The sequence below is a fragment of the Galeopterus variegatus genome, unplaced genomic scaffold, assembly GCF_000696425.1.
Source record: "Galeopterus variegatus unplaced genomic scaffold, G_variegatus-3.0.2 Scaffold8227, whole genome shotgun sequence".
Taxonomy (NCBI): domain Eukaryota; kingdom Metazoa; phylum Chordata; class Mammalia; order Dermoptera; family Cynocephalidae; genus Galeopterus; species Galeopterus variegatus.
The window spans coordinates 46,994-72,424 of NW_007734338.1; the positions used below are offsets into that span (position 1 = coordinate 46,994).

The 25,431-nt window shown below is 42.9% G+C and overlaps 1 protein-coding gene across 1 annotated transcript in view; it reads left to right on the forward strand.

The window, feature by feature from the left end:
* The window catches only part of SCN11A (sodium channel, voltage-gated, type XI, alpha subunit), a gene marked incomplete at its 3' end in the record, with an annotated part of 43,544 nt that overhangs the window by 15,931 nt on the left and 2,182 nt on the right, over positions 1-25,431 (forward strand). Inside the window, exons 4-14 of the mRNA XM_008592713.1 lie at positions 1,327-1,455; positions 2,717-2,811; positions 7,652-7,825; positions 8,574-8,640; positions 13,348-13,489; positions 14,117-14,314; positions 15,238-15,411; positions 18,579-18,708; positions 19,955-20,193; positions 23,811-23,990; positions 24,768-25,133. Coding sequence (XP_008590935.1) covers positions 1,327-1,455; positions 2,717-2,811; positions 7,652-7,825; positions 8,574-8,640; positions 13,348-13,489; positions 14,117-14,314; positions 15,238-15,411; positions 18,579-18,708; positions 19,955-20,193; positions 23,811-23,990; positions 24,768-25,133 — 1,894 coding nt within the window. The remainder of the gene's footprint in view (positions 1-1,326; positions 1,456-2,716; positions 2,812-7,651; positions 7,826-8,573; positions 8,641-13,347; positions 13,490-14,116; positions 14,315-15,237; positions 15,412-18,578; positions 18,709-19,954; positions 20,194-23,810; positions 23,991-24,767; positions 25,134-25,431) is intronic.

Genomic DNA, 25,431 nt, shown 5'->3' on the forward strand with positions numbered 1-25,431 from the left:
AGGTCTATTATTAACTTTTTGAGGAAACTTCATACTGTTTTCTGTAGGGATTATACCATTTTACAATCCTATTAACAGGACATGTGTTCCAATTTCTCCATATCCTCATCTACACTTTTAATTTTCTGTTTTTGTTGTTGTTGTTGTTGTTTTAATAGTAGCCATCTTCATGGGTGTGAGGTGATATTTCACTGTGGTTTTGACTTGCTTTTCTCTGATGATTAGTGATGTTAAGCATCTTTTCATATGCTTGTTGCCATTTATATATCATCTTTGGATAAATGTCTATTCAAGTTCTTTGGCCATTTTTTAATTGGGTTATTTGATTTTTTGTTGTTGAGTTGTAGGAGTTCTTTATGTATTTTGAATATTAACCCTTTGTCAGATACATGGTTTGCAAATATTTTCTTCTATGAGTTTTATTTTTTCAGGTCTTACATTTAGGTCTTTAATTCATATTGAGTTAATTTTTATATATGGTATGAGGTAAGTTTCTAACTTCATTCTTTTGCATGTGCATATACAGTTTTCTCAACACCACTTGTTGAAAAGATTGTCTTTTTTCCATTGAATAGTATTGACACCCATGCTGAAACTCATTAGCTGAGATATGTGAAGGTTTATTTGGGGTTCTCTATTCTATTCATTGGTCCTATATGTCTGTCATTATGTCAGTACAACACTGTTTTGATTACTGTAGCTTTGTAATAAGTTTTGATATCAGGAAGTGTGAGACTTCCAACTTTGTTTTTTTTCAAAATTGTTTTGGCTATTTGGGGTCCCTTGAAATTCAATATGAATTTTAGGATGGATTTTTATATTTTTGGAAAAAATGCCATTGGGATTTTGATAGGGATTGCAGTGAATCTGTAGATCATTCTGACTAGTATGACATATTAACAATGTTAAATTTTTCAATCCATGAACATAGAGCATGGCAAAACCCAGTATGCTGCCTTGTCATCTACTCTCTTCAGTGATCCCTCACCATTGCCCCTTCTGTATATTAGACTGACAGCTCTAGAATGATGACAAGTTACAACCACCAAACATACGGCCCCATGTTGGCTGAAACTACTCTCAGGAATATGGCTATAAAGCTAGACAGCTTTACAACTTTATCCATGAGCCTATTTCTTGGAAATCCTAAATACCAGAACTTGCTTGAGGAGCTTCCCTTTCTGAACTCTGGTTTGCTGAAGATCAGAATGTTAAATGTCACATTGAAATAGAATAAAATATCAAGGCCACATAAGACGGAAGGGTTCTTTGCTTTTCACATCACTTATCATGTTCCTTCTTGTTTTTGAATGATTTACCTCATAGGTATGTCTTCACTGGGATTTATATTTTTGAAGCTTTTATAAAAATATTGGCAAGAGGTTTTGTTCTGGATGAGTTTTCCTTCCTTCGAGATCCATGGAACTGGCTGGACTCCATTGTCATTGGAACAGCGTAAGAATGTTAAAGATTTTTATCAAAGAGAATTGGGGTGGAAAAGAAGCCCCTTTGCTTCCTTTAGGTCTTTGTGTGGATCCATGTGAGTACTGAGGATAGTAGGCCTAAGAATGCCTCAAGCTCTGATTACAGTGTTGGTTGGCCCTAAACTGCTTTGTGCAGCCAGTTGGCCAGAGGCCTTCACACCAAATCCATTTCTAGGCCAACACTCAGGCTCTGCTTCCATCAGCCATCCACTCATCAACACGGGCCCATTATGGGCCAGGCTCTGTGCAAGACACAGGGGTTGTGACAATGATTTTTTAAAAAAGGACATGGTTCTTAACCTCTTGAAGATCACAGTCCAGAGAGGAAAAGAGATGGGTAATGACCATTACAATATGGTATGGTGAGTACCAGGATAGGGCCATGAACCTATCAGGTAGTCAGAGCATGTAGGAGGAACCAAGGAGTCTTAGAGAAATCTGCCTACTGCAAGATTACAAAGAGTTTCACTTCTGTTTAATTCTAGAAGTTTTATATTTTTGGCTTTTATGTTTAAGTCAATGGTCCATTTTGAGTTAATTATTGTGTTTGGTGTGTGGTGAGGGTTGAAGTTCTTCCTGAAGAAGAGGACACTGATTTGATATCTGAATGATGAGACACAGTCAGCAAAATAAAAAGTGAGAACAGCAAGGGCCAGCACAGCAATAGTAAATCTAACATTACTTAATTTGTGTTAAGCACTTTGCATATATTTCCTGTTTAATATTCACAAACAGGTAGGTGCTATTAATTTCATACTTTTACATTTGAAGGTCAACAGTTGCATGCTCTTTGTTACTGAAAGGTGGTGTAGTGCTGTGGTTAAGTACACAGGCTCTGGAGCCAGATCTCCTGGGTTCATGTCCAGGTATGGCCATGTAGTGGCTAGGGGACCTTATTGAAGTGTGTTGGGGCTAGCCAATAAATGTTTGGAGAATTTCTATTATACATAGATGCAGCCACAAGTACAGGGACTATTTCAAGGAATCTTCATCTTCATTGTCCCAGTATAAAGATTAGCTGAGAACAGCCTCCTGTGCAGTCCATGGTCCATAGCAACGGACAGCGATATTACCAGATTCTGAGATAAGGGTGCAGCTGGGAAAATGAAGCCACAGATTTAACCTTGGTGGACACAGGCCTCAGGCCATGACTACCTGTGGCCTTCATGGAGATATGAAGTACAGCTGCAGGACTGAGCAAGCCCAGGCTTTCCCTGTGCTTTGTCTTGTAGGATTGTATCATATCTTCCAGATATCAATATCAATCTGTCGCCCCTGCGTACCTTCCGAGTGTTCAGAGCTTTGAAAGCAATTTCAGTAGTTTCAGGTAAGTCACTCTAACTTTCAATACTGGCTCTATAAGTAAATTATGCAACACAGTAGAAAGTGCTATGTATCATGGAGAATAAAAAATAAAAGTAGACAAAATGAGGGGTATAGGAAGTCACAGAGGTTAGGGGAAGGTGGTTGCAATTTTAAGTTGAGTGGTTAGGATAGGTGTTACTGAGAAGGTGGGAGGTGAGCAAAAATTTGATGGTGGTGGAGGAGTAACACAAGCAGATTTGTGGGAAAGAGTGTTCTAGCATAGGAAACCACCAGCGCCAACACAGAGGAACAGCAAGGATGCAGATGAGGCTGCAGTGGGGGAAGTGAGGGGCCAGGTGGTGGAGGTGGGATCCCAGAAGTGAAGGGGAGATTTGTGGGACTGGGGAGGACTTGGGCTTCACTCTGAAGAAATGGGAGCTGTTGTGTGGAGAACAGAATGTAGGGGAGCAATGGTAGAAGCAGGAGGACCAGATAGGAGCCCTGGTGGTTACCATGGAAATTTGCTGATCTCCTGCAGCTGGGAGCATCACTGACTAATGGTCCCAGCTGTCACCTCTCTGGATTCACCACTGCACTCATGCTCATGCCGAGATCATGCTTGCCCTGCGTGGCAGGGGTACTGGTGCTGGCCCATTCCTTAATGATATGGGACTCCTTGGATGTGGAACTTGGGCTCTGGGGATCCCCATCAACCTGGCTGAGACTCTCTTACAGCTGCACTGTGGTCCGAGGCTTTTCCTATCCCGTCCTGCTTCCTTTCCTAGATGTCAGACCTGCATTGCAGTCTGAAGCCTCTTTCCACAACACCTCTCTCCTCCCCCTCATCTTATACAGGCATTTTCCCCCAACAAATCTCTTGCACATCTGATCCCAGAATGTCTGCTCCTCAGAACCCCAACTGATACAAGAGACCATAATTCAAGCAAAGGATGGTGGTACTCTCAGATCAGGTGGTGGTAGTGAAGTTGGTGGACAGTGGCCAGATTCTGTATAAATCTGAAGGTCAAAACCATAGGATATCCTTATGGGTCACTTGCATACGTGGTATGAGCAGAAGAGAGGAGTCAAGGAGGACTCCAAGGTTTTTAGCCTGAGTGATTGGAGAGATGGAGTCANGAGGGTTCGGATCCCACATACAGACCGGTCCCCGCTCACTGGCTGAGCGGGGTGCGGGTGCGACACCGAGGGTTGCGATCCCGTTGCCGGTCCCGGTCCAGTACGGGCACGACACTGAGGGTTGCAATCCGTTGCCGGACACGAAAAAAGACAAAATGACAAAAAAATAAATAAAAATAAAATAAAATAAAAGTAGACAAAATGAGGTGTATAGGAAGTCACAGAGGTTAGGGGAAGGTGGTTGCAATTTTAAGTTGAGTGGTTAGGATAGGTGTTATTGAGAAGGTGGGAGGTGAGCAAAAATTTGATGATGGTGGAGGAGTAACACAAGCAGATTTGTGGGAAAGAGTGTTCTAGCATAGGAAAGCACCAGCGCAGCGCAAACACAGAGGAACAGCAAGGATGCAGATGAGGCTGCAGTGGGGGAAGTGAGGGGCCAGGTGGTGGAGGTGGGATCCCAGAAGTGAAGGGGAGATTTGTAGGCCTGGGGAGGACTTGGGCTTCACTCTGAAGAAATGGGAGCTGTTGTGTGGAGAACAGAATGTAGGGGAGCAATGGTAGAAGCAGGAGGACCAAGTAGGAGCCCTGGTGGTTACCATGGAAATTTGCTGATCTCCTGCAGCTGGGAGCATCACTGACTAATGGTCACAGCTGTCACCTCTCTGGATTCACCACTGCACTCATGCTCATGCCGAGATCATGCTTGCCCNTGTCTGCTCCTCAGAACCCCAACTGATACAAGAGACCATAATTCAAGCAAAGGATGGTGGTGCTCTCAGATCAGGTGGTGGTAGTGAAGTTGGTGGACAGTGGCCAGATTCTGTATAAATCTGAAGGTCAAAACCATAGGATATCCTCATGGGTCACTTGCATATGTGGTATGAGCAAAAGAGAGGAGTCAAGGAGGACTCCAAGGTTTTTAGCCTGAGTGATTGGAGAGATGGAGTCATCAATGTCTGAGACAGGGAAGGCTGTGGGAGAAGCAGGCCTTGGGGGTCAGATGAGAAGCTAGCATTGGACGTGTTGTGTTTGAGATGGTGGTGAGACATCTGCATGAAAGTATCAAGTAGGCAGTTAGATATATGAGTCTGGAACTCCAGGGAGCAGTCTGAGCTGGAGATACCATCTTGGGAATCATGGTCCTATAGAAAGTTTTTAAAGCCATGAAATCTGATGAGATCGCTAAGAGAGTGAGCACAGATGGGGAAGAGAAGAAGCCCAAGGATGGAGACCAGGGCACTGCAACTTTGAATGGGAGGGGAGCAGAGGAGAGACCAGCAAAGGAGGTGAGCAGGAGCTCCCAGCGAAGTAGGAGGGAAATGAGAGACGGTCCCCTGGAAGCCAGATGAGGAAGGTGCTTTGGCCCTGTGAGTCAGGCTGGGTTGTGAATATGAATTCCAGCTTTAAAAAAGATGAGGTTATTATGGCATACCCTTCTCCTCTCCTTCCTTTTATCTCTTGTTTCTTTACTAAGACAAACAAAATTTAAATCTTCCTTCTCTGGAGTCCTTTCCCCTTCCCTTCTTCCCTTTCCTTCCTTTCTCTTCTATCAGTGGCTTTGGCAAACTATGAAAAGCCACAGGAACTAGTTGGTTGTGCTGATTGTATAGGTTTAAACTATACCATAAAGCTCCAATAACTAAACTCCAGCCAACTTGGTTCCTTTCAAACAGAGGCAGTGGGTTATTTTTAGAAACTCCAGAAAAGCAACTGCATGGTGGTAGAGAAACTGGCAGTCAGAGGACACTTATGTAGAATTTGTCCATCCTCCATCTCTTCCTCCCTTGCAAGTAGAACCTCAGTTTCCCAGGTAGATTTGGAGCTTTCTTCATGAACTGAGACCTTCGTATCTTCATATGGGTAAAATGGACATTCAGGCAGTCATTTAGCAGCGTTTGTGTCTCCTTTATCTCTAAGCTGGTGAATACGGTCTTTATGTTGGCCCCAAAACACACCAAGGACCCTGGATGCTTTTTGGAAGTAAGGATGTGAGGTACAATCTTTTCTGGGACTATGTACAAATTATTCAGGAATCACAACCATCTTTCACCTAAATTTCTCACTTTGGGGAAGACTCAAGCCTCTTGTTACAGATTAAAATCTGGCTTGGATGGGGCTGTGGCAACCTCTGGTTTGGCTGCAGTTGGACATGTAGTGAATGTCCCAGCCTGGCTTCAAGGCTCTGCCCATCTGGCACCACACTTTATGGGAAGCTCATCTACTGAGGGCTTGGTCTCCCACTGAATGCTGCCATGTGTTCTCACCTCCCCTACCTTCAAGTCTACCATCCTTGGTCTATACCGATCAATTGATATTTTGTCACTTAGTCATTCCACACATTATAATTCACATCCGGGAGCATATCTCTCCAGGTATCTTGAGAGCAAAGACCATGGCTCAATGGATTACTGGAGCTGACTTGTCCTTTTTCCAACTCAGTGTCCAGTGACATCATGTCGGTAGCTTGCAATCTACCGTGGGAGTGAGGAGGAATCTGTATCTACACCAAAGAATTCAGCAAACAACAAAACCTATAAATGGTACAAATCAGAGCTTTCCCCACCCCCTGCTTAAAGAGCCAATTTTGAACAAAATGCCCTTCTTATTTTGTAACTTTGGAAACCTAACAGTGTGCAATGCACATAGAAGTTGCTTAGTAAAATTTCTTGAATGAATGAATGAAAACAACCCCCCCCACACACTGTAATTGATAATCTGGGTTTTTACTCCTAGGACATCCTCATTATTTGGGTCTAGAGAAAGCTCCTTCTCCTTCCCTCCCATCCCCAATTAGCTATGTCTCATGGCACCTCGCGTACCATGATAGTAACTACTAAACTACTAAATGTTAAATACAGGTCCATCTCATTCTCTANTCTCTCCAGGTATCTTGAGAGCAAAGACCATGGCTCAATGGATTACTGGAGCTGACTTGTCAGTGTCCAGTGACATCATGTCGGTAGCTTGAAATCTACCGTGGGAGTGAGGAGGAATCTGTACCTACACCAAAGAATTCAGCAAACAACAAAACCTATAAATGGTACAAATCAGAGCTTTCCCCACCCCCTGCTTAAAGAGCCAATTTTGAACAAAATGCCCTTCTTATTTTGTAACTTTGGAAACCTAACAGTGTGCAATGCACATAGAAGTTGCTTAGTGAAATTTCTTGAATGAATGAATGAAAACAACCCCCCCACACACACTGTAATTGATAATCTGGGTTTTTACTCCTAGGACATCCTCATTATTTGGGTCTAGACAAAGCTCCTTCTCCCTCCCTCCCATCCCCAATTAGCTATGTCTCATGGCACCTCACGTACCATGATAGTAACTACTAAACTACTAAATGTTAAATACAGGTCCATCTCATTCTCTAATGTGGCCCCTGTTTGGCCCTAATGCTGTATGTGACACCCAGCTTTGGATGTGCATGCGCAACTGTCGACAAGATATGCCTCGTGTCCATGTGGCATGTTTCTGCTCAAATCTCCCAGGGGCAGGTGTAGGGCAGGAATGAAGAGGTCAAGTCCCAGAGTGATTGAGTGCTTTGATGACACACAACTTCTAAGGCACAGAATTGGAACAAGAACTCAAGGCATCAGAATGCTGGGCAAAGCTGGTTTCCAATTCCAGCCTGCAATTTGACCTTGGTTGATCCCTCTTAGCCCTTTGCCCATGTCTGGTTGGGGGTGGGGGCTTCTCCCCACAACTGTCCTCCTCCTCAGGTCTGAAAGTCATTGTGGGGGCCCTGCTGCGCTCTATGAAGAAGCTTGTCAACGTGATGATTCTGACCCTCTTCTGTCTCAGCATCTTTGCCCTGGTAGGTCAGCAGCTCTTCATGGGACATCTGAACCAGAAATGTATCAGGATTGACTGTAAGAATGTCAGTCACCTTGCAGGTAATGGAAATTACCACACTTTTCACTCCCTGGTGTGTGTGTTGTTAACTTTTATTTGTCCCCACCTATACTACCTGCACACCTGCATCACAGAGTCTTTTGGGAGCAAGGAAGAACTTCACACCCACCTCCCACCCCCCAGGGTTCTCACAAAGGAGGATGTATTTCTTGGTGAATTGACTCATTCTTTGGGTTTCCATAGAGAAAGAAAAGCCCAAAGCCACATCCACAAGAGCAGTGTCTGCTTCTATAACATTTATATCTTGGCCTACTTCTTGTTCATGTTTTGCAGAAGTATTCAGAATGCCTGAATTTGGCCAAAAAGAAACAGCAACTTCCCAGCCCCCTCAAGTATTTTCTCCAATGACAACACTGCTTTCTGTGCCCACCCTCTACTACATCTATTTCATGTGTCCTGGATCTCATGTGGCATACTCCCTCCATGTCTGTCATGGGCTACATCTGTGTCCCCTCGCCCCAGGGTGGTCTCCAGTTCAGCATTGTGCACTGAGAGGCAGAGTGATGGTGGTGATGCCATACCTCTTTCTCCTGTTTCTCTTCCCTTCTTCCTTCCCTCATCTTCCATTGTCCTTCCTGAGGGCTTAGGCCCCATTCCTCTCTGGACACTCATTTTGATCACCTTAAAGGATTCCGAACCATCTGTTTCCAAGCATAATCTGATATGTTTGCTATTCTCTTTCCTTTCAGTGTTTTTATAAACTGAATTTATGACTGTTTCCTCTCTCAGACTATTGCTTTGAAAAGAAAGGAAATTCCTCTGAATTCAGAATGTGTGGCAGCTGGTTGGGTAGCAGGTAAGAGGTTCATACTGTCCGTTTATCTCCCAAACAGAGCACCTCCAGACCTTTTGGTGAGAAAGGTTTTGTGATGGCTGAGAGCCCCAGGAGGCCCTTGTTTCCTGTTCAGTGACATGGCCCCAATGTGAGACTGTCAGAGCCTACTTCTCTTGGCTGCTCTGTGTCCCACCACTGCCTGGAATCACAAACGCAGCGGCACGTGCACTCGTACACACTCACCCAACAGCTGGAGCCTCTGGCCCTATGGGGATACCCTTCCTTCTTCCAGGATACCAGGGCTCGCTGTGGTCAGAGACTCAATCCAGTGAAGATTTACTGAGTGTACTTCAGATTAAGATAATATGTGAGGCACTCTGATGAAATAGATTACATTCAGTCCTCAAAAACAAGTAGACATCAAGGGTCTACATTGTGCCAAGCCCTGTGTTAGGCCCAAGGAATGCAATTATGAACAAGACAGCTCAACCCTCTTAAAATTGATGTCTTCCTGGGAAGTAGACATAGAGTAAATATGAGAAAGTGTGATGAGCGGTATAAGGGAGAGGTGCAGGTGCTGCAAGATGTGACGGGGATGTGTATGGAGAATTAGAGAAGGCTTCTCTCACACCATTTGCAATACGCAATAGGCTTTACTGTCATATGAGTTTACTGAGCTCTCCAGAATGATCCTCAACAGGACACACTACATCCATAGTGTCTTCATCTTAATGGTGTCTTCATACAGCACTTCTTTGACCCCTCACCTATGCAGGGCAGGTGTGGTTACTACAGGCAAAATCTGAGGTGTATTGTGTCACCTAGACACACAGAAGCAGCAGCCTTGGTCTCCAGCTGGTCTTTATAGTGTTCTTGTCTCTGTAAGTTTATGTACCAGGAACACCTCTCTCAGTCTATGAACAATATGAAAGCCCTGGAGTTTTACAGTAAACCAACTCCACATTCATCATAACCTGGTAGTTTCTCAGGAGGTAGCATCCTGAGAAGGCAAGCCCTAGGCCATTGGCCCAGCCAGGCTTCTTTCTGTCCAGGGCCCAGGTTTCATCTTCAGCCTTTGCTCCCTGCTTCCTACCCTGATGACTACCCTTCAGACCTGAAGGATGAGCAGGAGGTGCCAGTGGTTAAGGAGATACAGCAAATAATCCAGACAGTAGGAACAGCAAGAGTGAAGGCCTTGGGGCATGAGAACACATCAAAGATAGCAGAAGCCCACTGGCTTGTCGGGCAGAGAGACCAGAGAAGAGGCAGGAGGGCAAGATAGGAGCCAACCGTGCAGGACCTGGTAGCCCATCAGTACCAAGAATTTTCATCCTGATCACAAAGGAAAGAGGAGACATGGAAAATGCAGGGGAATAACCTGGGCAGATTAGATTTTTTTAAAGTCACTGTGGCTGCTGTGCAGAGAATGGCCAGATAGAGTAAATGAGAAGCCACTAATGAGATTGTTAGTATAGGTAAGAACCTTGAAGCTATACAGTGGAGGTGAAGAGAAATGGATGGATGAACTCCAAAGACATTTAGAAGATAGAAAGAACAAGACTTTAGATTGAAGAGCGGTGTCGACGCGTGTATGTGTGTATAAATGCACGTGTAAGAGAGGAGTGGAGGTGCAATGGGGAGAAAACCTATAGATGTTTCTCATTTCTGGTGTGCCCATTGATTCCATTTCCTGAGATGGGAATCCTGGAAGAGAGGCCCAATCACCTGTATGAGCTGATGGGAAGGCGCATCCAGATAGGAGGAGATTGAAAAAACAGGCTTATGATTTGAATAGTGTCCAGGAAACAAGGGAGATCAAGTATGGTGGGTTCATCCTCAATAGGCTCCTGGACATTAGAGGGCACTGGGACTTCACAGAATTTCTTCAAAGTCCGGTACGTAAGAAGGCACAATGAAGGCCCTCTTCCTCAGCCACCCTAAAGCAAAGCCTACTACTCACATAGTCCCACTCTACCCAGCAGGCAAACTCCCAGTGAGCTTGCCAGGACCTCAGAATAATGTGACCAAACAGCCCAGGCTCCCCAGGCATCTGAAGAAAGCCTTTGATGGAAAGGAGACCAAGATAAAGAAACAGGAAAAGTGGCCATGGAAAAAACAAGAATTTGGAGAACAGAAAGGGCTTTAAAAACTTTAAATAGGGTCCTTGGTGAAATTAAAAGTGATAGTGCATGCATAAAAACAAAAATAGCCTGTTATGAAAAAAGGAATAGTCGGAAAACAAGAAAGATCTAATAGAAATTAAACATGATTATAAAGAATCAATAACAAAGTAGTGGACTAACAGGTTCAAAACTATGTTATCTACTCTAAGTGAGTCATTGTACAGTACGTGCATGTATTGAAACAACACACCGTAACCCACAAATATGTACAAGTAAATGTTAAAAGTTTTGAATTTAATAATAGAATTAAAAGATAAAGTTGAGGAAATAGCCCAGAAAGTAGAAACCAAAGACAGAGACAGAAAATATGAGAATAAATATTAATCTAGAAGTTCCAACTTCTGGTTTTTTTGGGGTTTTTTTGTATTTTTGTTTTCTGTTTGGTTTTTTAGGACACAATATTTACTTTCAACATTTCTTTGGAGTAGGGGACTCTACACTTCTACTCAAGAGAAACACCTATTTTGCCATGAATTTGTAGGGAATAGGTTCCAGGAGCTCAGGCTCCCAGCCATTGGTTCTCACAAGTGTGCTTCTCTGGGGGGAGCAGGGTAGTGCTTCAGTTGAACTCAGGTTCCTTTTTCTTTGGCTTCCTTCATTTTCTGATCATTTTCCTTCACATGTGTCAGGAAGCTATCTCGGCTCTTAGAGTGCTTAAAATGCCCAATGCGCACATTAATTCTCTTGGCCTGAATCTTGCCCTTAATTTGTTTGTTGGCGATAGTGCCAACTGCATGTTGGGTAACACAGTAGACTCTTACAGTTTGGCCATGGTAACATCTGTGGGGCATTCCTTTTTGAATAGTACCCATTCCTTTGGTGTCTGCAGTATCACCTTCCTTGTAGATTCACATGTATGTGGCCAGAGGAGCAACTCTGTGTTTTCTAAAAGTACCAGAGGAACGTATGTTGGGTGCCTCTCCTCTTTCCTTTTCTATTCATCATTTTGGTGAATTACTGGAAGATGATGGTTCTGGCCAAAAGCCCAATTTTTGGCTAAGGAGGGATTCCAGAAATAGAACAGAAAAAACAAAAGGGAGGAAATTAGCAAAGAAAAGATGCAAAGAATTTCCCTGGGACTAAGGATGCAAGTCACTCAGTGTCCCATAAAGTTTCCAACACAATGAATAAAAAAGGACCATGCCAAGTGCATTATTATGGCATTTCAGGACCTTTGGGGATAAAGATCTTAAAACCCAAAGGGAAAAAGAATGTCACCCACAAAGGAGCAAAAATCAAAATGGCATCAAAATTTTCAATAGCAACACAGAATAATAGCTGAGCAGTGCCTTTGTATTTATAAAGAAAAGTTATTTTCAACCCAGAAGTCTATTTCCAGCCAAACTATTGGTGAGGTGGAATAAAGACATATTCATATATGCTAGGATCACTCAGTCTTCTAAGAAGCTACTTGAGATGTGTTCCAAAAAAACAACAAGGAAATAAAACTAGGAAGGGGATATACGTAAAAGCCAAGAAAAAAATGTATTCAACCCAGCAGAACCACTGACACAGGTCACCATTATTTTCTACAAAGAGGGGTACAAGTATTAATGAAGAGGTGTGAACCCTCATCTACTATAGTGTGAAGCCAAATCAATGAGGACTGAAACTGATAAATCAAATATCATTGTAAGCACTATATTTAGAGATATAGACATAAAAGAGTTAAAAGTTATTGAATTTGGGGTATACAAATGACAGTTGAAGAGTAAATACAATAGATTTCATTACAAGCTTTTTGGTGCATCTAATTTTAAAACCATATGTGTGCATTACTTTGACAAAAATAGTATATTTATTAAAAACGAAGAAAGTACATACTCTTAGTATATCCTATAGATGCACTCAATAATGTGAGCTTTGCTAATGTGGGCAAAGACTTATGTTCAAAGACATGTATTATCCAAATGTTTGTAAGAGCAAAAGACTGTTAACCACTGAAAACCTAAAGAGTCATCATTAGCAGAGTAGTTAAATAATTCATATAACTGTAAGATATGAAAAGAAATGAGATATCCTGGTATGCCATCATGGAAAGTCCTCCAAGCTATATTGTTCCATGAAAAAAGCAAGGTGCAGGAGAGTGTTTAAGGCTTACTGTCATACATATGTATATTATAAAAGATATGTATAGATATATATATGTCTATATTCACAGAAAACTTCTGGAAAGTTATAAAAGTAACTATTCACTGTTGCCTCTAGGAAACGAGACCTAGAAACTGGGGAGAGAGAGAAGCTCAATGTTCATTGTATATGCTTTTTTACTGTTAATTGTTAGCTATGACATTGCATTTAATTTTTCAATGAAAAATGTTCTAATATGAATTTATTAATCAATCCATTGGAGAAAGACTCAATGAGCACTTACGTTAAGGTGTGGGCTGGTAGGCTTGGCAGACAGGGGGATGGCCACTCTACAAATACTCCCTTCCTCCAGGGCTTTCTGGTGCCCTCTGAAGAACCAGTGTCATGGGGTTGGGGTGAAGCTGGGTTGCGGGGAATGTAATTCTTTCTCTGTTCCCTTGTTTCCAATATCTAGTGCCTGCTCTGACCAATTTAAATGCATCCACACCAAAATTAATCCTGACTATAATTACACGAATTTTGACAACTTTGGCTGGTCTTTTCTTGCCATGTTCCGGCTTATGACCCAAGATTCCTGGGAGAAGCTGTATCAACAGGTTGTCTATTTATAGTCTCTCTCTTCTTCCTCCCTCTCTCTCCCTCCCTTCCTTCTTCCTCTGTTTATCATTTATCTATTTATCTTCCCTTATTTGTACCCTACCATCTGTCCTCCACTTTTGTCATCTATCTCTCATCTTTACCAATTGTTAAATTCCACTTTAGTAGTTCTGTGGGAAAATTCAAGAAAATTATAAATGTGATATTTGGAAGAAGAGTGCAAAAAAAAAAGAAAAAAGAAAAAAAAAAACCACCCCAAACAAGAAAAGTCCTCTTCCTAGAAATATTATCTCTCTTCTGATTCCCTACCGCTTGAAGTTCCACCACTAGCACTATCTCTCTTGCCTTTTTTATTTTAAAAATGCAAAATCTTTGAGAAAGTTATAGATAGGAAAGTCACTGAAATTTCTGTGAATGTATGGATGGCATCTCCCAGCTGAGAGAGAGGGCACCAGGAGTCCCCGGGCGGCTGGGGAGGCTGTGGAGGATGCTGTAGTTAGCTTACCCAGCCAGTTCAGGGGGAAGACCAATTGTCTGCTACTGAGTAATTTTTGCTTGAGGTGATTGATGGTCACCCGTCTGTGGAAGAAGGCTTCAGGTACAAGCATGTGCTCTGTTCCTTGCAGACCCTACGTACCTCTGGGCTCTACTCAGTCTTCTTCTTCGTGGTGGTCATCTTCCTGGGCTCTATCTACCTGCTTAACTTAACCCTGGCTGTCGTCACCATGGCTTATGAGGAGCAGAACAGGAATGTAGCCGCAGAGACAGAGGCCAAAGAAAAGATGTTTCAGGAAGCCCAGCAGCTGTTAAAGGAGGAAAAGGAGGTAGGGATATGTTGGGGTCAGACAGTGGGATCTGAACCCATGAACTTGGGGTTATATGGCTGCACTCTAGGCAACTGAGCTAACCAGCCAGCCCCAAAATTCTTATAACTGTTAAGTTAGGTTGGGAGCCCAGAGGCAATGTGCCTGAGGCTCAAGGCTGCTTGCTGCCTGGAGCCTGGTCTCAGTGCTTTCTCTACTGGTATTGTCTGAGAATTTAAGCCCCTTGCAGTCTGCCTGTGCTGCTGTCTCTCACAAAGTCATCCAGGCACAGGGCTCTTACCCTTGGTCTTGATGCTCTTTGACCTTCTGAAGCCTGGGTCTTCTAGGACTTATCCCAAATTATTGGCTAGAGAATACAATTTATGTATACATAAATCTAGGCACTTGTGAAAATCTGGAGATGTTTGTGTTTGGGGTCTTCACTTGAGGAGGAGCTCTAGAGCAACAGCCATGATCAACTCTCCCTGCCTGAAATCCCTGTCATATTTATAGGCCATTCTAATTGTTTCCATGGGATCCTGACATTCTTCTACTTCAATTCTAAGATTTTCAGGGCAGGAACCATGTTTTATACTCTTTCTCATCCTCTACAGAGATTTGTCAGAGGTAAGCCCCTTATAAATGTCTAATATCTGGATCATCAGGCATAAACATTTATTAAGTGCTCATCACATATTGGACATCGTGCTAAGGGTAAGTAATATAGGGTCAACCCTGCCTTTGACAACTGCAATATCCTTGCAAAAGCAGGACATGTTCTCCTAGATAACTAATAACAGAGCTAGCATATTCCAATTAGGTGATGAGCAATCTAAATAGTACAATGCTACCAGAAGAGAGTAGGCTCACTAAGGTGGGGTCACTTGCAGTGTTTTATGGGGAGGTATAATCAGTTTGATAATTGCTTTTGTTCACTTTCTAAGGCTCTGGTTGCCATGGGAATTGACAGAAGTTCACTTAATTCCCTTGAAGCATCATCTTTTTCCCCAAAGAAAAGAAAGTTCTTTGGTAATAAGAAAAGGAAGTCCTTCTTTTTGAGAGAGTCTGGGAAAGACCAGACGCCAGGATCAGATTCTGATGAAGACTCCCACAAAATGGTAAGTCTCGTCCAAGGGATTAATAATACCACAGTGTTGTCCAGGGATACCAGTTCCGTTGCCAATTTAATTGAAAGGATTTGTTCTTTCACTTACTCATTTATTCATTCATCCCTTTGCATGCACTTTCATGCATCCATATATCTATTCAATTATCCATTTGGGATTTATAAACATTTATTTGAAGTATTTATAGTGTTTGGTCTCTGCTTGGCACTGGGGTAGGTACTGGGGATACATGGTTCCTACTGCACATAATTTCCATCTGATGATGATGACACACTAATGAAGAGGCAGTTACTGTTCAACATAATGACTGATATAGTGATCACTGTGGGAGAACAGAGGGGGCAAGGTGTCAGTGTGGTCCTCTCTGAAGCAAACCCAGAGACACTAGAATGCAAGTGGGTTATTTGGAAAGTGGTCTCAAGAAGCACTGAGAGGGGAGGGAGAATTGATACATGGATGGTAAGGTGGCCAGGGAGGGTGCATCACCAAGCCAGTTGCCACTGAAGGCAGTTAGAGTGTATTCCCTCTGGAGTGAGGGTGTTGAAGTACGTGTACATCAACTTTGGTCCATCACTGCTTAAAGATTGCTGGGGCCCAGGCATAGTAACTCTCCTGTATCTGTATTTGCTGTGTACTAGGGCAGAGGGGGTTTGTGTCACCAGAGAAAGCCCTCAAGTAAGGCCCAAGGACATATGAATGGGACAATCAACATCAACTGCTTCAGACGACCAACCCAGACTTGGTGGGTTGAAGAGCAGTGAATCAGAGAAGGGTTTCCAGAAGAAGCAGTGTCTAAGCTGAAAGGAAGAATTCATGAGGCAGAGGGAAGAATAGGGTATTACCAGAGAGAGAACAGCGCGTTCAGAGGCCTGGAAGTGGAGGCAAGCAGGAAAACCTGACCCATTAGAAACTTGTGTGTGTGCACATGTGCGTGCGTGTGTGCACCACTGCGTGCACACACAAGTGGAGGCAAGCAGGAAAACCTGACCCATTAGAAACTTGTGTGTGTGCACATGTGCGTGCATGTGTGCACCACTGCGTGCACACACGTGTGTGTGTGTGTGTGTGTGTGTGTAGAGGTTGGGGGAGGGTGGGTGGCAAGAGGCTGCAGTGGTAAGATGGGAGCGGTCGCAAAAGGCCTTGAAAACCAAGCTAAAGAGTTCACACTTTACACTGAGGGCAAGGGGTAAGCACCACTTAAAAGTATAAAGCAAGAGAACGATATGACCAGATTTACATTTTTTAAGTCCTGGGTGCTTTGAAGAGAGCACATTGGACAAGGGCAAGACTGGAGGCAACTGATGAAGAGGTTGTTGCAGTAACCCAAATAATTCGTGGCAGTGGCTTCAACTAGGGTTAAACCAGGACAATGAGAATGAAGAGAGTTTCACAGGCTACAGTGATGTACAGAAGATAAAATGTGGCAATTGAATTGATGTAGAAGGTGGGGATGATGCCCAGTTTATGGCTTGGGGAGCTGACTCAATGGAGGGTAATTTACTGAGACAGGAAAGGAACATGCTTTGGCATGAGAAAAATGGCAAATTCAGTTCTGCACATGCCAATGTTGTGGTGCTTATGGACATCTAAGAAGGCGTACTGAGTAGGCAGAGTGATATGCAGAAATGAAGCCACGGAGGGATGTGCAGTAGAAAAAGTCATCCTTATCATCAGAGTGGGGGATTTCAGACATGTTTTAGTTGTGAAGAGAAAAATTAGAAGAGAGGAAAATGTTGAGGATACAGGCCAGGGAAGGATGGCAAAAGCCACTTTCCTGAGATAGATAGAGGGAGATGAAGTGGGTAGAAGGTAGGTGTGCATGCCTGATAGTGGAGTAGGGAAGAAAGTCCAGGGGCCTTTGCAGAAGTAGATAGAGGGATCCCATCCACTGCTGTGATCAGTTCTCTGCTGAAAACAGATCTCATGGTTTAGAGACTTCTCTGTTGTCAGACCACAGCCTTATGGAGAGACTGCAGATATTTTTATCAAATTTTAAAAGTTTTTGCTCATTTCACAAAACAACAAAGACCCAGACATCTAAGATAAAATGTCTATTCCCTTAAACTAGAATAGGGAATAGCCATAGAAAGACTACACAGATTAGCTTATCACAAAAGAGTAGTTCCCTCTGGGGCCCTGGTTGTCAGAACCTTTGGGAAATAAGCCACTATGGAGACCCAAGTTTTCTGGATCTCTGAAGGTTTGTGTCCTTTAATCTCCAGTCTTTAGAATTATAGGTAAGGTGAAAGTCAACAAGCCCTTAGGCACAGCCTGAGAGGTTTAGTATATAGATTCTGTGATATTTANGACTTCTCTGTTGTCAGACCACAGCCTTATGGAGAGACTGCAGATATTTTTATCAAATTTTAAAAGTTTTTGCTCATTTCACAAAACAACAAAGACCCAGACATCTAAGATAAAATGTCTATTCCCTTAAACTAGAATAGGGAATAGCCATAGAAAGACTACACAGATTAGCTTATCACAAAAGAGTAGTTCCCTCTGGGGCCCTGGTTGTCAGAACCTTTGGGAAATAAGCCACTATGGAGACCCAAGTTTTCTGGATCTCTGAAGGTTTGTGTCCTTTAATCTCCAGTCTTTAGAATTATAGGTAAGGTTAAAGTCAACAAGCCCTTAGGCACAGCCTGAGAGGTTTAGTATATAGATTCTGTGATATTTAGTTTGATTGTTCTTTTTAGTTACTGTCTTTTAAGATCTATTTAGACAGACGTGCATGGCACTTCACTATTTGGCCCCAATCCATCTTCCTAAATTTATCCCCCACTTCTGCCCCTTGCAAACATTGTTTCCAAATAAGACTTTTTATTGCTTTCATACCCTGAACAATTGCTCACTCATTTTTGAAAACTTGATTTGCTCTGTGTTGACAATGAATAAAGCACAGAGAAAGTAAAATTTCTGTCAGTACAACTCTAGAAATGTGCACACATAAAAAATATGAATGGCCAAACAATATTGCTCTTATCTATCAAATCTGAAATAAGAAAACTGAACATCTGGCATGCTGTGGAGATGCAGTGAGTCGACCTGTCGAAAATGCACCTTCATTACATGTGGAATTGAAACAAAGTAGTTCGTGAAGTTTTGAGGAGAGGCAACCCCTGCCTTTAGAGGGTCCACCATGCCTTCTCTTACAGCCACACCTCCTAAAGCAAACCAAACGACTGTCCCAGAATCTGTCACTGGACCACTTTGATGAGCATGGAGACCCCTTCCAAAGGCAGAGGGCGCTGAGTGCTGTCAGCATCCTCACCATCACTATGCAGGGTAAGTTCTTCCTCCCAGTCCAAGGGAGAACCTAACTTCAATAATGTCCTTCCATTCTCCCCAGTCCCCCAGAAGCCCTCTGCTAAGGAGGCTCTTTTGGAACCGTGGAGCATGTAGGAAAAGTGGCTTGAAAGAAATGAGCCTTCCCTGTGGGCCACTCTGAGTTGGCACTTGAGTATTGGTGGGAACTGGCTAGACTTGGGATGGGACTTTAGACCAAGAGCACAAACAGGGTCTCACAATGAGGCCAGACAATCACAGGAGGGCTGAGTGACAATGATAGTCAGCCAAAGAAGAGAAGACTTGGAAGTTTCCAAGAGGTAGCAGAGTTAGAAACCTGGCCTGGGCAATAGAAGACCTGTAGAGACAGTCTAGAACGAAGAGCACAAACAGGGTCTCACAATGAGGCCAGACAATCACAGGAGGGCTGAGTGACAATGACAGTCAGCCAAAGAAGAGAAGACTTGGAAGTTTCCAAGAGGTAGCAGAGTTAGAAACCTGGCCTGGGCAATAGAAGACCTGTAGAGACGGTCTAGAACCATCTGATGGACCAGATTAACACAGGTGACAGGGTCCCAACTAAGGGGTTGGTGTTTATGGGTAGGATCAAGTCCCTACAAGGGTGGGGTCAGAGGGGTCTCTCAGCACTTTTGAGCCTATTGAATCACCTCATTTGGCCTGCATGAGTCCCTGAAATGGTTCCAGAAAAATTAAGCGTTCAGCTGTTTTATGGCCTGAACTAACCAGCTGATAGAGTGCCTTTCATTGTGTCAGTGCCTACAGATGCCCCTGTCTGACCATCTCTCCTGTCCAACCATCTCTCCTGTCCCTCATCTTTGGTAGCCTCTGTTACGCTGTTACCATGGTCTGTCTTGAGATGGCATAGCTTGGGCCTCTATCTCTCTCTCTCTCTCTTTCTCTCTCTCTCTCATGGGTTCACAGCAAGTCAGTGTTGACTTCCGCATGTGGATCTCTAACAGTGCAGCTCAGCTCCTGGGTGCTCCATAAAAGTGTAAAGACTTGATGTACTTGTCTGTACCACATGCTAGTTGTATGTCAAAACTGTCTCTTCTGCACTGTGATTGGCAGAAAAACCTTTCCAGCTATACAAGTCAGTGTCCTTTTTGACTGATCCTTTATCACAAGAGACCCTGGGGAAGAGGGAGGGAGGAATGTGCTCAGGCAAAGAGCAGCCAGACTGGTCCAGAGCTAAATCCTCAACTGCTCTTTCATTCTCCTTCTCCAGAACAAGAAAAATTACAGGAGCCTTGTCTCCCATGCGGGGAAAACCTGGCATCCAAATACCTTGTGTGGGACTGTTGCCCCCAGTGGCTGTGCATTAAGAAGACCCTGAGAACCGTGATGACTGACCCCTTCACTGAGCTGGCCACCACCATCTGCATCATAATCAACACTGTCTTCTTGGCCATGGAGCATCACAATATGGAGGAGGGTTTTAAGACTATGTTGAATACAGGGAATTTGGTAACTTTAGGTTTTTTAAAAATATAAAACATATTTCAGACTTTGAATTATAACTTTTTCAAAGTTTAAACATTGTGTGAGTAGCCTAACCTAACTTAGGTCCTTGGACTCCTTGAGTGGGGTAGAGGGAAAAGATGACTGTTATGATTTTATTATTACCCAGTTCATGTCACCAGTTTTCCAGGGCCCTGTGTTGGCCCTCTAAAATGTTAAGATGTCTCTTTAGTCATCCAATGGTAAGCCAGAAAGAAGTAGACTTCTTAAAAGGTTAACTATTTGGGATAATCAAGAAAATGATAGCCTTTTCCAGAGACCCATGGCAATGACTACCATGGTCCCCAGTGATACCGATGACATTATTTGTCATAAAATGTGACTGTCATTGCTAAGTGTGATTCTCCCTGGAAAGGTGAGCCAGGGCCTGGCAGCTGTGGGAAGTTCACTTTCCTAGGAGGGGGTGTGTGAAGGGTTCAGGGTGGGGGAGGGGCTTCTGGACTTGAGCCTCCTTCAATATGTTTCTCATTGGGTGGACCTAGTTTCAGTTAAATTGGGAAAACTGAGATGGGGAGCAGAGTGTTCAAGGACTGTTCACTTTAATTCACGATTCCTATTGAAGGCATTTTTATCAAGGGAAAATTAGTCCCTGAATATCAGAAAGAACAAATAATTACCAACTGGATGTTCTTCCTTAATTAACTAATGGGTTAATGGGCTAAAAATCTTACCATAATATCTAGCCTTTTTTCTTAATTTTCTATTTTATTTTCCTAATTTAAAAAGCAATACATGCTTTTATAATTTTAAAAATAAGGAAAAATGTAAGGGAAAGAAGAAAAAACTCACTTCCCATGGTCCAACCAGCAAATATGATCATTTTTAGCATTGCAGAATATTTCAAGGCAATATGTACATATATGTGTATGCATGTATTTTTGTTCGTTTCTTTGTCATTTTTCTTTTTTGTATATCTTTCTTGTTTGTGCTTTATTTTTGCATGTTTTTTTAAACATTTTTTCACATTGATTAGAACCCACTGCACCTATTGAATCATGAGTTGGTTCACAAAGCTGCTTTTATGCATCATGTTTAGGATGGTGTGGAACTAGAGACAGGTACCTGTTACCCTCAGTTCCACATCCCTCCCATGAGGAGCAAGATACAGTGGGACTCTAGTGTAAGGCTGTGGTGGTTCTCTTCCCAGGCAGTCTGCATTTAGGTTCCTTTCCCCATTCTACCTTTGGGAATAAATGCCTTGTGGGTGTGAATAGGTTAGACTAGATTCTATGCTATGTGATAAACCTAATACATAGTCAGTACCTCCTAACAGGTCAGGATCTTCTGGGTTCTGGGCCAATGTGTTCAACTATCCCCTGCTAAGATATCCCAGAAGTGGGCTGACAGGATTGTTTCGGTTGGAGGCAGAATGTACATCTGCAGGCATATGGTTCATGCCTCAATTATCAGCAACCCCCGTCTTTTAGCACCTCCTGGTGGAATGGAGATAAGTTCCAGAGAATTCCCAAAGAACGCAGAGTTATCTCCCTGGACAGGGCTTCCCAATCGCAAAGGTGGTCTGTCCATCAACTCATCTGCTTGTCCAAATGTAGGAAAAGAGAAAAGTACCCATCTCAGATTTCCCAGACTAGGTTCCCTGAGTGTTGAGTTAACACTGCATCCTACAGTTGGAGCTGACTGATTAAGTGACATTCTTCACTCTCTCCAGAAGCAGAAGGAGCCACAGGGACATTGTTATTTTCCAAGTATGCAGGCAACAGCTGCACTCCAGGTCCTACAACTTGATAGGAAACATGTAGAACTGTCCAATTAGCTTGTGCTTACATTCCATGTGCCCCCCTCCCTAGACGTGCAATACAAATGTGGAAGCCCCTCATCTGTTGCCCCCCTGGGGGTGGTACTGGTGGAACACATCCAAACCTCCCACCTCTGATGGATTGACCAGAATTAAGCTGGTCTGTGTGGTTCTGTGGTACTGGACTAGGAAATAGACTGTCCAGGCTCAGGGACTGCTTGAGTCAGGGGGATACACTGTTGAATTGGCAAAACCGGTAGACCCAAGGTGTCTAGGAATGCTGTAGAGCCAAAGCCTAAAGGAGACAAGAGGAGGAAGAGTGAGGCAAAAGGCGTGGGGATCAGTCCACAATTATTGAGGACAGGCACCACTGTCTGCTTTTAGGTACTGGTTGTGGCATTTGAGCAGGGGCAGACAGCAGCATTTAGAGGGGAAATATGGTGATAAGCTTGGATTCCCTTTGCCACCTTTGATTTCTTTTTATTTGTCTATCTTGGGTTTGTCTTTGACTGTCCTTTTATTTTTAATTTGTGCCATTTCATTTTAGGCATGTTTTTCATAAATAGTAAACTATTGAATTATTTATAAAAATAGATAATGTGTTACTTTTAATAGGGGGATTTTATTATGTATGGTTTTCTCTCCCAGAACAGCAGAGGAGAGTTTTATAACTGACAACATTTTTTAAGGTTTTAAACCTTTTAATATAACTTTATTATTTTCACACTCTTGGTTTTTTTATTTATATTTATTTGTGTGTGTGTGTGTGAAAGACACTAACTTTATTATTTTCACACTCTTGGTTTTTTTATTTATATTTATTTGTGTGTGTGTGTGTGTGTGTGTGTGTGTGAAAGACACACACACACACACACAGAGGGCGAATGTGCTATTTGCTGTGAAGAAATGATTTGCTTTATTTTCCCCAAAGGTATGGAAGAGGATTTAGTTTTTAATTTGGCTAGTACTTACTACTTATTTTACAAATTACTTATTTTACAAATTTCGTAGGCCTGTGTTTATCTAATTATCAAAGACGAAGAGAATACTATTTTTGTCCATGGAAAACACACAATTTAACACTTTTTGTAACTCTTGTCCCTCCTTTTTATTCTTTGATATTTTGTTCTGGAATAATGAGCCCTGCATTCTCAGTGCTTTTTTGGATTATATTCGGATTCACTAATCCTCCTTTCAACTATAACCAATCTAGGGTTTATCCCGTATATTGAGTTGCTCAAAGACATCTTTCTGACCCTGGCAGTGTTTTCTAATTCTCTATTTGCCCTGCCTCCCCCCTTTTTGTCAGTCAAGGTGTTGAGATTGAGTGGTTGGGTAAACTCCTCCTGGATTATGAACTATGGGAGATATTTATCCTTAGTTTTCAGAGCAGTTGTGCATCCTCTCTCCCCATTTTGGAGTTTTTATTGGTATTTTAAAGAGAATTTAGAGGAAAAATTGTCTACACTTCCTGTCACCCTGCCATATACCAAGAAAGCCAGTTCTGCTTTATTTTCAACAGAATGGGAAATAATATTCATTTTCCGTCCTGATGCCTGTGAGCTTGGTATCATTGAGCTGGGCACCATGGAGAGGAATGGAGAGAGGGGCAAAGGCATGGTGAGGTTCATGCTACAGCAGCAAATGTTTCTATTGCACGGACTTTAGGGTATATCGTGTCAACTGTGAGAATATGAGAATACTTTTTATTTCCTTGTAAACTCTGTAATTCTCTTAGACCATTCCTAAAAGGGTGTGTCCAAGGAGAGATAGCCTCCTTTTCTCATTCTTCTTTGTCCTGCTGTAGGTTTTCACTGGCATTTTTATAGCAGAAATGTGCTTAAAAATCATTGCTCTCGATCCCTACCACTACTTTCGCCGAGGCTGGAACATTTTCGACAGCATCGTTGCTCTTCTGAGTTTTGCAGATGTGATGAGCAGTAAATTTGTAAAGCAAAGTTTGCCATTCTTGCGTTCCTTCAGAGTGGTAAGGCACTTTCATATTTTACTGAATAACTTAGCCGCCCAAATTGAAAAGAGTCTTGAGTGAGTTCAGTGGCTGTCTTGGACTAAACTTTAATTTATTTGACTATGAACCCAGAACCAAAATTGCACCCCTCCTCCTTGTGCCTTGGTCTTCAATAGCCTTGGGAGTCCCAGGGAGTCTTCTGTCAGCTACACCTCTATCCCACCTCCCCCAATCACCAAGATGACCAAAATTGTGTCTCCAAGTGTCAGGACTATTCTCCTAGCTTTATGTATCACCCCTCCAATGCTCTCTTCTTCCATGGAGCTCTGAGGCAGGCACCCTCACATCTGGGCTCACCAAGTGAGGTGAGGATAAGACTACAGAGCCCAGGAAAGGGATGAGAGCTTCCAGCAGGTGCTGTCTCACAAGGTCCCTTCTCACTGCTGCAGGAGTCAGATTCCTGTTCTGTAGTCTTTGCCCTCTATCCACCAGTTTGGAGGCATTCTGGTAACCTCTGCAGAGTACCTAACATGAACTGACAAGAGGGAAGGCACAAAGATGAGAAAATCACTGTCTTCAAGGAGTTTGCAGTCCAGGGGTGGTACAAGACTGGGCCAGAAATGACCATGATACACAATAGAGTGTGACAGAGCCCAGGGGAGGTATAGATAGAAAATTACAGAGAAATCACATCTGAGAGAGAAACTGGGAAACCTCCAAGGTTTACAGATGAGCAGATGAAGTTTTTCCTTCACTGGCTTTTCTTCCATTTTTGTTTGTTGTCTGTTTTTACAGCTGAGGATTTTCAAGTTAGCCAAATCCTGGCCAACTTTAAACACACTAATTAAGATAATCGGCCATTCTGTTGGAGCCCTTGGAAACCTGACTGTGGTCCTGGCTATTGTGATATTTATTTTCTCAGTAGTTGGTATGCAGCTTTTTGGCTCTAAATTCAGTTCCCAAAAGAGTGAAAAATCTTGTGATCCTACAGTCTCATGTTTACGGCGCTGGCACATGGAGGATTTCTACCACTCCTTCCTGGTGGTATTCCGCATCCTCTGTGGGGAGTGGATCGAAAACATGTGGGAATGTATGCAAGAAGCTGACCCGTCATTGTGTGTTATTGTCTTTGTGTTGATCGTGGTGATAGGAAAACTTGTGGTGAGTTTCTTTTCAAAAAAGAAAAAAATACATGCCTTTCAAATGCATTAGCTTCTTTTACAACACTGCACTAGTGAAAATTGTTATTCTATTTATTTATTTACTTAGTACAAATATTCATGAGATAAAGAGCTGATTGTTCCCCCTCCTGCCCATGATATGAGGGTCAGATTCATACTGGGGGCATATCCATTACCAGAATTACTTTTGTACCCTTTGTCCTCTCCCAATTATCCCCCAACCTCCCTCCCCCTCCCCCTATCCCCTCCACTCCAATTTGTAGCCCTAGGAATGTTCC